General features: G+C 35.2%; 1 protein-coding gene across 5 annotated transcripts in view; it reads left to right on the forward strand.

Annotated features, from left to right (window-relative positions):
• HERC4 (HECT and RLD domain containing E3 ubiquitin protein ligase 4) overlaps positions 1-15,894 on the forward strand; it is a 132,423-nt gene that overhangs the window by 92,502 nt on the left and 24,027 nt on the right. For 2 of the 5 annotated variants that reach the window (XM_026504313.4, XM_026504316.4), the window contains 5 exons: positions 2,515-2,634; positions 9,566-9,589; positions 12,008-12,106; positions 14,028-14,195; positions 14,440-14,583. In XM_026504313.4, coding sequence (XP_026360098.1) covers positions 2,515-2,634; positions 9,566-9,589; positions 12,008-12,106; positions 14,028-14,195; positions 14,440-14,583 — 555 coding nt within the window. Of the gene's footprint in view, positions 1-2,514; positions 2,635-9,565; positions 9,590-12,007; positions 12,107-14,027; positions 14,196-14,439; positions 14,584-15,894 lie in introns of those variants that run through there. The other 3 variants (XM_026504314.4, XM_026504315.4, XR_003317476.4) reach the window with 3 other exon arrangements.

The following is a 15,894-nucleotide window of genomic DNA, read 5'->3' on the forward strand; positions in this document are numbered from 1 at the left end:
GTGTTCTGCTTTGTATGTCTGCTTGATAGAGGGGTTTCTCTTCTCAATCTTGCCCTCTCCTCAGTGGTAAACTGGTCTTGCTTGTTACTCAGTGCTCTCAAGGTTAATAGAGGAGTGGACACAGGAAGTGTTCTTTGTTGTTACTATATAGCATTGGTCTTAGGTGATTATGTATGCCTGGACCTCAGGGTGGGACTGTCTCAGGGTTTTTGATCCCTCCCTCATCAGGTCCTCTAGTCCTGCTGATAGAAGATTCTGGGCTCAGGATTCTTCTTGTCCCCATTCCTCCTGATTGTTGAGGTGAGAGTTTTTTCCCTCCTCCAACAAAGCATGGAGTTTGCTTTACCTTCCTCAGTGATTTACGACTGGGTAGGGTGGCAGGCCTTCTTCTTTTTTTTTTTTTTTAAATCACGGTGGCAGCCAGTTCCTTGCACCACTGAGACTCATGATCTTTTGCCCTGTTCCCAATTATCCTCATGGCTACCCAGTGGTCGTGTGTAGAAAAGAATCTATGAGTGAGTGCAAACTGTCTGGGGCATCTACGGGTTTCTACTGTCAGGCTATCCCATACTCAGCCATAAGCAATTTCTTACAATTTTAACTGATTTCTTCTTTTCTACTTTCTTTTTTTTTTTTTTTTAAGATTTTATTTATTTATTCGACAGAGATAGAGACAGCCAGCGAGAGAGGGAACACAAGCAGGGGGAGTGGGAGAGGAAGAAGCAGGCTTCCAGCGGAGGAGCCTGATGTGGGGCTCGATCCCATGACGCCGGGATCACGCCCTGAGCCGAAGGCAGACGCTTAACGACTGCGCTACCCAGGCACCCCTGTCTGTTTTTTTCCACCAGTTACCAAGAGAGGGGTGTTAAAATCAGCAATAAATTCTTTCAAATCTCCCTTCATGTATTTTGAAGCACTGTTAATTTGGGATTGTTACATGACTTCTTGATAAATTAATCCTTTTATCATTATGCCTACCAAATGTGAATTCTTTTCTCTAGAAATGCTTGTCTTGAAGTCTGCTTTTAAGAGTAGCCTCCCAGTTGCTGCTTACTGCTGGAATATGTGTGTGTCCCTCCCGCCCCAAGTCTCACCTTGTGCACTCATGGTTGAAAGGTTAGCCAAAGCCGGGGCACCTGGGTGGCTCAGTCAGGTAAGCAGCTGCCTTGGGCTCCAGTCATCCCGGGGTCCTGGGATCAAGCCCCGAGTAGAGTAGGGCTCCCTCTCCCTCTACCCCTTCCCCTGCTGGTGCTTAACTTCTCCCTTGCTTGCTTTCTCTCAAATAAGTTTTTAAAAAATGCATTTAAAAAAAAAGAGTTAGCTAAAGATGAGGGGGGACATTGCATGCTGGTTTTGTGGCTTTACCCTCTGGATTCCTTTCTGGAATTTTTCTTTCTCGTTGTCTGCCACATTGGCTGCCTCACTTTGTGACATTTACCTCTTCTACCTCGTAAATCTGCTTCTTTATGCTTGAGCTCTTACCCCCTAGCCCTGATGCTGATTTGTAAACACTCCTTTGGAGTATCACACATGCTTCTTTCAAAGATAGTGTCCTTTCCTGTTTCTGCTTACTTTTGGTTGCTCTCCAGTGTTTTCAAATTGTTAGGGTTTTATATATTGTCCAGAGTTTATAATTGTTATTATCAGGAGGTTAGTCTGACATAAGGAACTCTGCTATATCCAGAACTGGAACACCTCTGTGTCTCTTTTAATTTACAACAACCCCCACTTTTTTATCCCATTCCGTTAACTGTTTGGAGATTCCTGGCCAGTCTTCTTATGAAAGTCTTACAATCAGAGTATTTTATTGTTTTCTTGTGGTGATGTTTAATTTGTTCCTCTATCCCTTGTACTACCTATGAACTGGAATTTAGATGAAGAGACTTGGTTAAATTCAGGTTAAACATTCTTCTGCTTCATAGATGATGCCTGTACTTCCTTTTACATTATATCAGCAGGAACATTATATTTGATTGTCTCAGTATTATTGGTGACTGGTTTGATCACTCAGTTAAGGTAGTGCTCTTCACTGCAAAGATTTTTTTCCTTTGTAATTGGTAAGTAATTTCTAGGGTGGTAATTTGCACTCTTCATTTTTTGTATCCTACACAAATGTCACCTCTTAGTTTTATTCAGATGCCAGTACACTTAACAAGTATTAGCTATTCTTATTATTACTTAATTCCTGTTCCCCAAGCAGAAGTTCGTATAGATTCTAGTTTTTATGTACCATATATATTTTAATGATACATATCTCATATTATGTGGTGGTTACAGAAATATCTTTCTTTTTTTAGTAGATTTGAGGTACTAAATGCAGCTATTCCCTCTTAGACATCTTTATGTTTCACATAGCACTTTACTAGCATTTTGCATATAGTAGGTACTCAGTAAATTTTTTTTTTACAGAAAGAGAAAATTGGCTAAGAAATCTCAAGACTTTCTATTTAAATATTTTTTAATCTCTGTATTAGGTACTGATTAAACTTAATGTTAATTATACCTTTTTTGTAGGTAAATGAGAAAACGGGACAGATTATACAGTATGATAAATTTTATATACATGAAGTACAAGAATTGATAGACATAAGGAATGATTATATCAACTGGGTCCAACAGCAGGCCTATGGAATGGTATGTTTCATATTACAGCGTATGATTTCATTTTTATGTATCTTTTATTCTCATAGAAAAGAAATAATTGCTTGTTTTTGAAACACCAAAGTTTTTTCAGAGCTTTTATTCAAAGCTTATTTTTGAAATAAAAACACTTTGGGAAGGAGTAGCTACTTATTATGCAGTATTTATAAGTAGACATTCCACTCTTACACCAGAGTCCAGCCAAACTAAAAAATGCAAATGTGACATGGATTTTTAACTCTCACTTATTTTCCTTGAGGTTGCCTCTTAATTTTCTCATGTTGAGAATACTGGAGTCCCTGATACTGGAACTCTAGGAATGTATTAGTATTGTGAGATTAGTACCTCAGAATTATCAGAAGAGAGTTGTAGGACCATTGATTCCAGTTTCCCCCCTTTCATGTTTTTAATTTTATTTCAGAGTTTTGACATAAATCCCCATGTGTACATACTTCTTCCCATGTCGCCAAGTCTCTGATAACTAGACACTTAATGTCCCATTAAAATAATAGCAGTCTTATAAAGCTTCATTTAGACACACAAAATTTTAATATAGAAATGGGTAAGCAGTTAGATCTAAAACAGTTTTGCTAACCATTGTAGTATACTTGAGGCCAACTTTTTTCCCCATGAAGTAGATAATTTAAGCAGCATGTATGTAGCAGTTACAGAAGGGCAGGTAGCCTTTCACTGCTTGCTAGGCACCAGCTGCAAACTCCTTGTAGATAGGCACTCTATAATTTTATTCACCAGTACTTCTAATAGTGTCTGGAATATATGTAGTAGGCACCAGACACATACAGTAGTTTTTGAATGGCAGTGTGATTAGAGCATGCTAATTTTAGAATACTCTCATCTGTAGAAATCAAGTCACTTCTGAACATATTTTGCTTCCCTAGGTATATGCATTTTGATTGGGAGAGACTTGTTGATTTTTTTCCCCCAGAATCATTGGGAGTCTAGGTCAGATTTGTAGCCTTTGTGAAGATTTGGGTCTACTCCTTTGCTCATTCAACAAATACTGAGAATATTGAGAATCTCTAGTGACGGGCATCAATTTAGGTATTGGAAATACAGTGAGGAACCAGACAGATAAGGGCCATGTTCTTAGGCAGTTTATAATCTGGTGGGCAAGATGGAAATTAATCCAGTAAAAGCAAAAAATATTAGCTAATAATGTATACTTTTTTAGAGAATTAAAATAAAAGACTATAAGAAAGACTGTGGTTGATTTCTTGCATTTGGGTAATCTGAAAAGTCCTGCCTGATGAAATATGGCCTATAATCTAAGTGATAAGAAGCAGCCACATAAGATCAAACCAAAGAGGATTTCAAGAAAAATGAATATCCGATAAAAGACCTTAGGTGAGAACAAGCTTGACATGTAAGGATAGGAAGAGGCTAGTGTGGCTAAAATATGGGAGTGGAGGGTTTAGTATATTAGGATCAAGAACTTAGATTTTTATCTGAAGTGTTATGGTAAGCCATTGGAGGGTCAGAATCCTGACTTTGCATATAAGCCCAGACACAGCAGTGTAGGGTGCCCTAGATCTTTGAGCAGTGTTTTTGAAACTGGAGTGATATATGGACCCCTTTTAAAGTAAAACAATTTCTAAGAAGTCCAGTATTCATTTACGTTATTTATTATTGTCTTATTTAAATATGTACAAACACTAAACTAGTTCTAAACTCCTGGTGCTTAGATTTTAAAAGAACTCAAAAACCATAACAAATTTAGAAATTAATTATAAATAACACTACAAATTTAAAAATCAAGTTAATATTAGTGTGGAAGATAATTGTTTTGATGATCAGGACTCTCACCTGACAGCCTAAATATGATGAGAAAGTAGTATAACGTAAGAGCACCTGGGTTCAGATCCCAGCTTAGCATTTCCTCACTCTGTGTCCTTGGAGAAGTGACTTAATTCTTTTTCTGTAAATTAGGGATAACAGTACCTACGTTTTATAGTTACTGAGAAGATTAATTGGTATGATCCATATAAAGTGCTTAGGGCAGTTCTTGGGACATAGTTAAGTCGGTAGAATGATGGTTATTGCTGGCTGCCTATACACAGGCTTTGTTTGGCAGTAGCCTCTATTCTGAGGTGTCTAGTAACTCTGTTATCTTGCTGTCTTTCTCTATTTGAACTACAATGAAACATTTGCAATTAGAATGAAATGTCATACTCATTTGGCCTTCACTCATCAAGCACATCGTTTATGTTATGAAGTCCTAGATATAGCGATCCTTCCTGTTTGGCGCCAGTGTGATTACATTCACAACCATTGCAACTCTTGGAGTTTCATGGTAATACTGGGATTATAAAATGGATTATCCTAATTTTAGATTCTTTGAATCAATTTTTTAAAATTCTGGTATAAGAACACTAAAATTACAAATTCTCTCAGAGCACTCATAGAGCCCTAAAATTATATCCTCTGGGGATCTACAAGCCCAGTTTGAGAAACATTATCTTAGAGAATCATATCCTCCTGTATCACATGAATTAGTTACCTTTGTCATCTGAATTTGTCTAGTTTGTAGGTCATAAACTACTTGTATTCTGAGCAAGTAGGACAAATGCTAGTCTAATAGGATTTTTTAGTTTGTAGTAATCTTGGTACTATGTGGAAAAGCTGTGGTTTAAATGTTTACTTTTAAGTTTGGCAGGCCCGATCCAAGCTCCTCTTGGCATATAGCTGTAGTGATATCAAATTAAATTTCCTTAGGAGTTATTTCAGTGCTACTGTTTTCTGCTAAGGGGGAGGCAGAAGAGGAGTATCTTCCTATTTCTAGGCTTTTCCTCTTTGCTTCTCATTCTCTACAGATTATATGTTTGCTATGCTTGATAATTGCCCTCTATTACTCTACTCTTTCAACCACAGGCTTTTCCTTTCTCTTCATTTGTAGACAGAATGAGTGAAAGCTTGTTCTTTAATTTGCATAGTGGGTTTAATATCACATCTTAGAAATCAAAATGTAGAACCCATGATTTACGTTCTTCTAATCTACCTCTGGGAATAGAAAGCTGGCATTTACTTCAAAGGTCTTTGTGCAACTCTTATGTAGTTCATTAATTTATATTATGACATTGGATTTCACAGAGCTTCTTTCACATATCACATTTACACATAACTCTAAAAACTTTTTTCCTGGGGCTTTTTAATAAAATTCATACTTGTATTACTAGTCTTAATGCTAGGCTGAAGTATCACATTAACACTCTAAGTAAGATTTTAAAGAATCTATCCTAAAGATAATCACATGCTATTTTGTGATGATATGGATGTGTATGTATATGTATTTGTATACATATATACATATGTATATACACATACATACAAAACATATGTATATGTACACACATGTATACCACTATTGAATAAGAGTTATAGTCTTGAAATAATTCCATTGCATCAGTGTGGAAGCTTAAAATACTCTTTGGTAAAACATAATTACTATGAGTTTTAAGGAATATATAAGTATTATATACACACACACATGTGTGTGTGTATGAAAACTTTACCTTGTTCTAAATACTGCAAGGAAATTAATTTACATTTATTATATTTGTCTTCATGCTATAATCTTTTGAGATCTTTTTTTTTCCTCCATTCTTTTCTTTCCCAATCAAGGATTTTAAGAATCCAGCAGGTATACACTTCCCTGATCCCTAAACAATAAAAACTAATTCTGTGAAGTTCTTTGCTTTTCTTATAATATCCTTTTGTACTGCTCAGACTTCTAACTTTACCTCATCCCTTCATTTTCCCATCCCTTTTTACCTTTCTTTTTACATGATTTTATAAAAATTTTTGCTTGATCCTATATAAGCTTCTCTGTTTTTTGTTTTTTTTTTAAGACTCTGATCTTGGTGTATGAAACTTTTTTTCAGTTGAATTCCTTTTGCTTTTTCTCTGTTTTTCTCCCTCTACAGTTAATCTCTTGGCAAAATAAAATAGCACCTGGGTTCTTTTTCTCTTCTGCTATTTGCATTTTCCCCACTTTATAGGTACTATTCCCAGTTGTATATTTAACTCTTTTAACTTTGCTTCTAAGTTGAAAATACTTTAGTGGTTGCTACTAAACTCTGCTCTTTTTTCTTCCCTTGCTTATACTTCTAGTTACTGTACATACATATCATAAATATTTATTTAGTAAAAATTGACTAATGTAGAATGATGTATAGAAAGGTATGTGCTGGGTCTGCTTGTTTGAATTACTATATGATTTGTGTTATGCATTTTTAAAAATACATACTCATTTATTTCAAGAGCTGTAAAGCTATGTAAAGCATGTCAGATACAAGTAGATACTAATGAAAATACTTGGTGACATTTTTACAGTCTTTGACGCTACATTACATATATTTAAGTCATAAGTCTTTATTTGATATTAGTTGTGCTGTATATATAAATAATCACTGCATTTGTTCTGTGGAGTTAAAGTTGTACTTTACGGACAGTGCTGAGCTAGCAACGTGATGTGATAGAACAGTTGGGGAGACCAGCTTGGGAAAGATACATCAGTTTCTTTCTGGGTTTGAGTTTTGTTCTCATTTAATAAAAAGAAGAAAAGTACATTTGTGCTCCCTTGCAACTGTAATATTTCCTAGAAAAGTTCACCCTTGCTTTTTAAAGCTCCCTTATCATTTTTAATGGCATTAATGTTTAGCTGACTAAATTCTTCAACTAGCTCCTTATGCATTAGATTACCAAATTATGTTTACATATTTCCATTTCCTTCACTGTATTTCTATCTAGTTAACAAGACCTTTCATATTTACTGGAATTACTTCATTAACTTTAGTATCCCCTCTTCATGCCTTCTTAGAGTAATCCTGTGTTATGTCATTATATCAAGATGACACCAGCAATGGTATAATGTTTTGCCATAAGTAATTAGTTGAAACTAAAAGGTGCCAAGGAGCTCCATCTTTTTGTCTATAGCCAACCATCATTAGTCATTGGTGTTAAAAGCATCCTTAGTGAAGTCTGTTAAACCATGAGAACCTGAGTTTTGAACATGGCTTCAAGCCTTTCTCACTCCAGCTTCTAGAACATTGAGTAACTAAAATTAGGCATGCTTTGACCCATATTTAGGACTCCCATCTAAAAACAGCCAACAACTAGTGCTTGAGTGTGTGGATTTGGAGCCAGTAGTAGGTCACATATTGAATGATATGTTGAATTTTTAGCAATAGACCTTTAATTGACCTCACATGTTTTATGATAGCCTTCTCTCCAACCCCACTTGACTTTGCTTTCCTTTTAAAATTCTCTCGGAAATACTACTTTGACTGAATCAGGTTTGCAACTAATATAACAACTACCTTGCAACTCTAATATTTCCCAGAAGAGTTAATCCATGCTCTTTTAAGCATTTACCTTTTTTCTTTTTGCATTTACCTTTTTTAAAATGTTTGAGCTTTTGTCTAAGATCCTTAACCCTTAAATTGAAATTTCTAATAATGATCTTAATCTGGTTTACCCTTTGATTCTGCCCTTCCAGATAATCATTCTTCTTGGTATCTAAAAGCCTCTCTTCTTTTCTCAGGTTTTCCGTATGTCCCATTATTTCCTATATCCCTTTCAGCTTACGGTAAAACTTAGGTTCTGCTTTAGTATGGTTTAGTCATACCATAAATTCTAACAATCTTATTGACTTCCCCAGTGCATAATGATGTGCATAGCACCTTTATCTATATAATGGAGCAATAAAAAAAACAGTGCATATATATTATTTTATTATTTACTTAAGAAAAATTTAATCTCCCATGATATAAACTGTCTTGGTATCTAGTATGTTATCAAGCAGGCTCTATAGGTAGTCAGAAAATATTGAAAGGGTTTCTTTGCTTGTTTAGACTTTCATTGTAATAATAGCATGTTTAAAATGTCCCACAAGGTATACTATAAAAGAATGTCAGGTGTTCCTGTTAAGTTGGTTTCAAATTAAACTGAGCGTCAACGTAAAAGGCTTTCTCTGCAGTACAGCTTCTGAATATGTTCTTGTTTAACACTGCCAGGAAGGGCACTTACCGAGTGATAATGTGGTACTCTGAATTTTAAAATATTAATCAGTAATTTCCTTTCTCTGAATTGGATTTGTATGGAGTCTTATTTTGCGTATGCTCATACTGCTTTGGTTTTATTTAGCACAATATAGTGAGAGAACCCTGTCTTTGCTCATATCTTAAAGTCTCCAAAGGTACCTGAAAGGTGTGCGAGCATTTAGCAAACTACGAGGTTAGAAGGAATAGTCCGCAAAGACTGCCCTCACTTCTTCCACCAATTGCAATTTTGGGGAGTTCCCCACACCCATCCTTAGGTTCAATAATTGGCTGCAAGTTCTCACAAAACTCACTGACAGCTGTTATACTGATGTTTACAGTTTATTATAGGGGAAGCACACAAATTAAATGAGTCAGTTAAAACAACTAATAGCTTAGTTTTCTTCACTTTATTTACATATAGCATTTTAATCTACTAAAGACTTTTCAAACATTTTTTCAAAATTAATCAAGTCCTGAAGTCTGAGGAATATTTTCTCCATTTTCCAGATGGTGAAACTGAGACATAAAATTATATCTTCAAGACCAAGTTTAGGTTTAGTTTCCCTATTCTACCTAAATTCTACAAATGGGGTGCATAGTTGCTAAAGCCAAATTTCATTATGTTCAAGCCTTGATAATTTTATGACCACAAGATACATGAGGCAAAGTTCTTATTTTTATAGATATAGCTACGTAAGGTGCACATGCGATGGGTAAGTTTTGCTGTAGGTGTATTTTGGTCTACTTCATTAATTCAATATTCTGTAGCAAAATACGTGAAATGCTACTTTGAATAGAAATAGTTGAATTTGGACACTAACATTGCTCTTTCCTCATTACTGTTACATTCTGCACTGCTGTCTTAGGATGTCAACCATGGATTAACTGAGGTAAGTTTGGTGTAATGAAGTCTCTTGTTCAGAGTAAGATATACTCTGTTTTGTCTTAAGCGATAGGAGAGCAAAAGGTTTCTGTTTTGTGTGACTTTTATTTTATTTTATTTTAAAGATTTTATTTATTTATTCGACAGAGATAGAGACAGCCAGAGAGAGAGGGAACACAAGCAGGGGGAGTGGGAGAGGAAGAAGCAGGCTCATAGCGGAGGAGCCTGATGTGGGGCTCGATCCCATAACGCCAGGATCGTGCCCTGAGCCGATGGCAGATGCTTAACCGCTGTGCCACCCAGGCGCCCCTATTTTTTTAATAAGTATTTGGGAATTGTCCTATATAACATTTCAGAGGAATTTTCTGAAGAAAAGTGAAACCTCTGTTTTAGTTAACACTACACCTATATGATGCCTTTCAACGATATTTTTGTTAAAATAGTTTCAACCGTCCTAAAGTCTTTCAGTATAAAATTAATGTGTGTCCTTTGTAATAAGGAAGACAACTTTTAAAATCTGACAAATGCTTACCCAGTAAGGTAGAAAATATTTTATATTATAGAACTAAAATGATTTTCAGTTTTCAAACTAATTGATACTCAAAATGATCATAAAGTTAAATAAACTCATTATGGTCATCTTCCTCACTTTGTGTAATATACTGTCTTAACATAGAAAGTTCTAGCATTTTAGTTTACATTATCAACAAGCCTAAACCACCTTTTTAACACTTGGGATCATTATAGTACTTCTTTCATACTTCTGTTATAGACTTTAGGTTTTATTATTTTGTTTTGTTTTGTTTTTCCCAGCAGTTGAACCAGGGAAACATTGAGAGTTAACTTTATATCATGGGCCTAATATTGTGTGCTTCCTCATCTTCACATAGAAGTGGCACATAAAATTATGAAATCATAGACATTTAGAACCAGAGGGGACCTTGAAAATCATCTTGGTAGTTTTGAGTTTCAGAGTAGTGAAATCACTTTCTGCCAGGTAGTGGCACAAATATAGGATCAAGGTAAAAATTTTCATATGAAAAATAGTAAAGAATGAGGATTTAAGGTTAATATAACTCAGCCTGCTGTCTTATATGTTGACAACAAAGAGTTAATAGTCTCATTTGGGCCCTGTTGGATTATTTTATTTGTTTTTGTTAAGAGAGACTTAGATAAAATACACTTAAAAGAAGGCATTTAGGATGGAGAAGGGCTGGAAACCATATTATTTTCAGAATGTCTGGAAAAACTGGGAATGTTTACTGTGAAAGACAATTTAGAGAGAGCATGGGGACTTGAAATATGTTAAACCGTATATGCTTCCCTGCAATGAAGACTGAAATACAGAACGAAGTAATGCATAGTGATGTATAGAAATGTGAATTCACATTTAATAAAGAGAACTTTCTTAAGCACTTAAGTGGGTTGTTTCATGTTGTATTGTCTTCACAGAAACCTTATAGCAGGGGGCTCTGTTTCAGAGCTGACACAAAAACATTGCCTTGTTGGCTACATGGTAGGAATACATCCTTTTCCAACTGCAAGCATCTATGGCTGGAAATTCGTAGCTCTTTGTATTATTCTGCATTGTTAAAATACTTAGCAATCAATCACTGTATTACTTGCTAGGATAAATAATTGTAAAGTGATTAATGTGTGATAATGGCAATAATAGGTCAGTTTTCTCAACTTTAAAGGTTGACAGAAAATAATACTCGTGCTAATTTTGTAGGTTAAACGAATGTTGATTTATAATAATGTTGGCTCTCTAATGGCATATGGTAAATATCTGTTAAATGAATGAATAATTGGTTTGCTTATTTTTGGCCTCAGCTACTAGAATAGCCCTAAAATAGAAGAACTGAGTAATGTATTTAACATAGGAGCCCCCAATTTTATTTTATTTTTATTTTTAGAGGGAGGCGGAGAGAGAGAGAGGAAAATAGGGAGAGAGAGAGAATCTTAAGCAGGCTCCAGGCCCAGGACGGAGGCCGATGTGGGACTATATCTCACAATCGCAAGATCATGACCTGAGCTGAAATCAAGAGTTGGATGCTTAACCAACTAAGCCACCCAGGTGCCCCAGAAGCCCCCAGTTTTAGAATATATTTGCAGCCTAATTCACTGAATCTTGGAGTTAATATGTGCTAAGCAAAAAATACTTATTTACAATTGTATGGACTTTCAAGTATACAGTTCCCTCCTAAAATTGGGGTTATTGGGGATTGGGGTTATTCCAGTGCCTCATCTGATTATCAGTAAAAATTCCATATTTGAAAGTAAGCAATATGTTTTATTTATAATTCCTGAGGATCAGATAAGTGAATAAACCAAGAATGTGATCAGCTTTAAAAGAAATGACATTACTTACAAAAAAATACATCACAAATCAATTCATACTAATACTTTAATTTTTTATTTCCAGTTGGCAGATATCCCTGTTACAATCTGCACATATCCATTTGTATTTGATGCCCAAGCAAAAACTACTCTGTTACAAACAGATGCAGTCTTACAGATGCAGGTAAAATATAGTTTAATACTACTCTGATTTGAGAATGGTTTTTGAATTGTTTCTGTAAGGTTTTTTAAAAAGTGAATACTTGAAGTTTGCCTATAATCAGTAATCCTTGGGAACATTCTGTACCTCAGTGGTTTGGCTTTTGCAAAGTACCTTTGGTATCTTATAGAGAGGACTGTTGCATGTGACATGTATATTCTTATGAGGGCTACTTATATATATATATTTAAATGAAAATAGAATAGTTTAGCCTTTAATCATTTTATATCTAAAAAAAAGTAAAAGCCTTTTTTGTTACAGAAATCTGCAATTTTTGTAAACAGTTTTACTAGTTTACTTGATAAACATTGGTTTGTTTCAAATCTTGCTTCATTATATATTTATATTCTTGGTAAAAAATGGAAGTAACTAGAGATGAGATGATGTAAAGAAAGGCATTTGGTCACTTGTTAGGGGAAGGATATGAAGTTTTCCTTGAAGAAAGTTTTTAGTAATAAAAAGGTATTTTCCTAAGATTGGTCATCTCCTGCTCCTCCCTCTCCTTTCTCCCCCAACTTGCTCTGTTTTATGTCGAACATTTTTTCACTAAAATGATTTTTTTTAATATTTTATTTATTTATTTGACAGAGAGAGGGCATAAGCAGGCAGAGCAGCAGGCAGTGGGAGAGGGAAAAGCAGGCCCCCTGCTGAGCAGGGAGCATCCTGATGGGCTCAATCCCAGGATCCTGGGATCATGATCTGACCCAAAGGCAGATGCTTACCCAACTGAGCCACCCAGGCGCCGCTATTATGAGGATTTTTTAAACTGATTTATATTATGACTTTGAGAGCTACAGATTTGCTTTATCTTTTGAGCCTGTAAATTAAAAAGTTTTTGCATTCTGTTTTCTAGTATAGTGTATCAGACTGTAGAAGCTAAGGACTAAGAGAAGGATGGGAAGAAACCTTGAGCACTAAATGCTTTAAAAAATTATCCCCCCGGGGCGCCTGGATGGTACAGCGGTTACATCTGCCTTCGGCTCAGGGCGTGATCCGGGCATTCTGGGATTGAGCCCCACATCAGGCTCTTCCGCTATGAGCCTGCTTCTTCCTCTCCCACTCCCCCTGCTTGTGTTCCCTCTCTCGCTGGCTGTCTCTATCTCTGTCGAATAAATAAATAAAATCTTTATTAAAAAAAAAATTATCCCCCTCCAATTTTGATAGTTTCATTCCTTTAAAATAAATGCATTTAGTATTTTAAGTGCCTCCCCGTATTTAAATCATAAATACTAGGGGAATTTTAGAGATGTGCTTATATCCATTTTCATCAACAGAAGAAATAAATATTTTTGTAGGGTTTATACTAACAGCTGGCAGACCAGTTTTTTGATGGTCATTGTTAAAACAATAATTGCCTCATGCTTTTAATATATAGTATATTCCATTTTAGAACAAGAACACAGGAAAAACCATAGGAAAAAAACAAAGCTTTTAGATGGTGAAGGCCAAATGCTTGGTTTGTGAGTACATGTGATCACTCTACTAGATGAATTTCTATAATACTACTTAGCCAGGCTGTTCCTTATTTTCATTAGAGGTAGTTTTAGTGCTGCTTTCTTTTTCTTCTCTTTATCCCAGTTATTTTTTGAGAAATAGCAGTGTTCAGATTTACCATATTATAGTTGCATGCTTACTTAATGGTATCATTAGTTATACTTCAGTATAAAAACATTCAAAAGGACACTCTTTATGTTGAGAATACAGTTTATTAAGCTCTTTGCTCTACTAGGTAACTGTGTTAGGTGCTCTGTGAATTCAGTAGTATAGGTACTATTACAGGAATTATAAAATATAGGATTATAATCAATAGGTAGAAGTTAGCTTACCCAGTCACATTAGTTTCTTTATAGCATCGCTATTAAAATTTTAATCTTTTGTTTTCTAGATGGCTATTGACCAGGCCCACAGACAGAATGTCTCCTCTCTTTTTCTCCCAGTGATTGAATCTGTGAATCCCTGCTTAATTCTAGTTGTGCGTAGAGAAAATATTGTAGGAGATGCAATGGAAGTCCTTAGGAAAACAAAGAATATAGACTACAAAAAGCCACTTAAGGTAATTTGACATTTTTTATTATATATATTACAATACGTGGTCAGCAATTAATAGTTTAAAAAATTTAAGAAGTTTTATATGTATCTTTGAAACTTAATAAGTAAAACTATATAAAACTTCTTAATTGTTTTAAACTATTAATTGCTGAGCATTTATTGGTACTAAATTACATGTTATGGGCTCTCGGCTCTCCAGAATATACTTCCATTTCTTTACATTCAGTGTTTGCATTATGCTGTTTTAGGTTATATTTGTTGGAGAAGATGCTGTTGATGCAGGAGGAGTACGCAAAGAATTTTTCTTACTCATCATGAGAGAATTGTTGGATCCTAAATATGGCATGTTTAGGTATTACGAAGAGTCCAGGCTCATTTGGTTTTCTGATAAGGTGAGGTCCAACTGTCTAAATTATTTCTATGTATATAGCTATGTATGTATACCTACATGTGTCAAGTTGACTCAGTAAATAAAAGTTATTACTGGATTCCTAACATATTCAGAGATTTGCTTTATTACAGTTTGAACAATTATAAACTTTTGGACTCAGAGTCATCAGAACACCTTCGTGCTTCTCACACATTTCAAATTAGCAGAATAAATTAAAGGAATGGTCAGCCTGAGAATGATGTTGACCTTTCTTTCTGCTGATTTAGATTTGAGGATTAAATAATAATTACCAGGTTAACTTTTTCTTCTGGGAAGAATTAATTTATCATTAGCAATCATTGATTTCTCTACCTTATCATTTAGGGCAGAGGTAACTACTCAGCAAGTTATAGTCCATAAGTTCTTCTCTACACATGTTCTTGTAAATAAAGTCATGTCCTCTCATTTACCTGTTCATGCTTGCTTTCTAGCTACAACTGGAAGAGGCAGAGTTGAGTAGTTAAGACAAAGACCCTATGATCAAGAAAGCCTAAAATATTTGCCATCTGTCCCCTTACAGAAAAAGTTTGCTGACCCTTGATTTAGACTATAAATGAAATAGGGATGGTTCAGTTATAGAATGAGTTGAAAGAAATTTGAATAGAATATTTACTGTTGGTTTTAAAAACCTTGATGTGTTATTTATTCATTGTTTCAGGAGGCTCGCCTCCTTTGTGATGTTAGCAGTCATTGATGATTAGTGCCTAGGCTCATTAATTTATTAGGTTGCAAAACCAGTGCTACTCTTAAATTTCTTTTTCATTTTATTGGCTTGGATACTTCTATACAGAGAAACTTCCCTACATCTACTACTTGGTTCCTTAGTAGTATAATTCATATGGGAAAGGATTTACTTTCTTCAGTTACCAGTTTTGCAAAAGAATGAATCTGTTTATTGACATACTCCAGTGGTGACAATTTATTTTTTAGTTTTGTTTTCAAATATTATTATTTATTCATGGATTTAAATATATTTGATGTTTTCAGTCCGTTGTAGTTATTATCTTTATTGATGCTCATATTATCCCATCTTTGTCTAGGGAGAGCTTTACAGATTGGAGAGTTTGTTTTGCTTTGCTTTGTTTTTAAGATTTTATTTGATAGACAGAGGACAAGCAGGGGGAGGGGCAGAGGGAGAGGGAGAAGCAGACTCCCCACTGAGCAGGGAGCCCCACGAGGGGCTTGATCCTAGGACTCTGAGATCATGACCAGAGCCAAAGGCAGATGCTTAACTGACTGAGCCACCCAGGTGCACCCTTTGATACCTCTGATT

Source organism: Ursus arctos, unplaced genomic scaffold (assembly GCF_023065955.2).
Source record: "Ursus arctos isolate Adak ecotype North America unplaced genomic scaffold, UrsArc2.0 scaffold_7, whole genome shotgun sequence".
In the NCBI taxonomy this organism is placed as follows: domain Eukaryota; kingdom Metazoa; phylum Chordata; class Mammalia; order Carnivora; family Ursidae; genus Ursus; species Ursus arctos.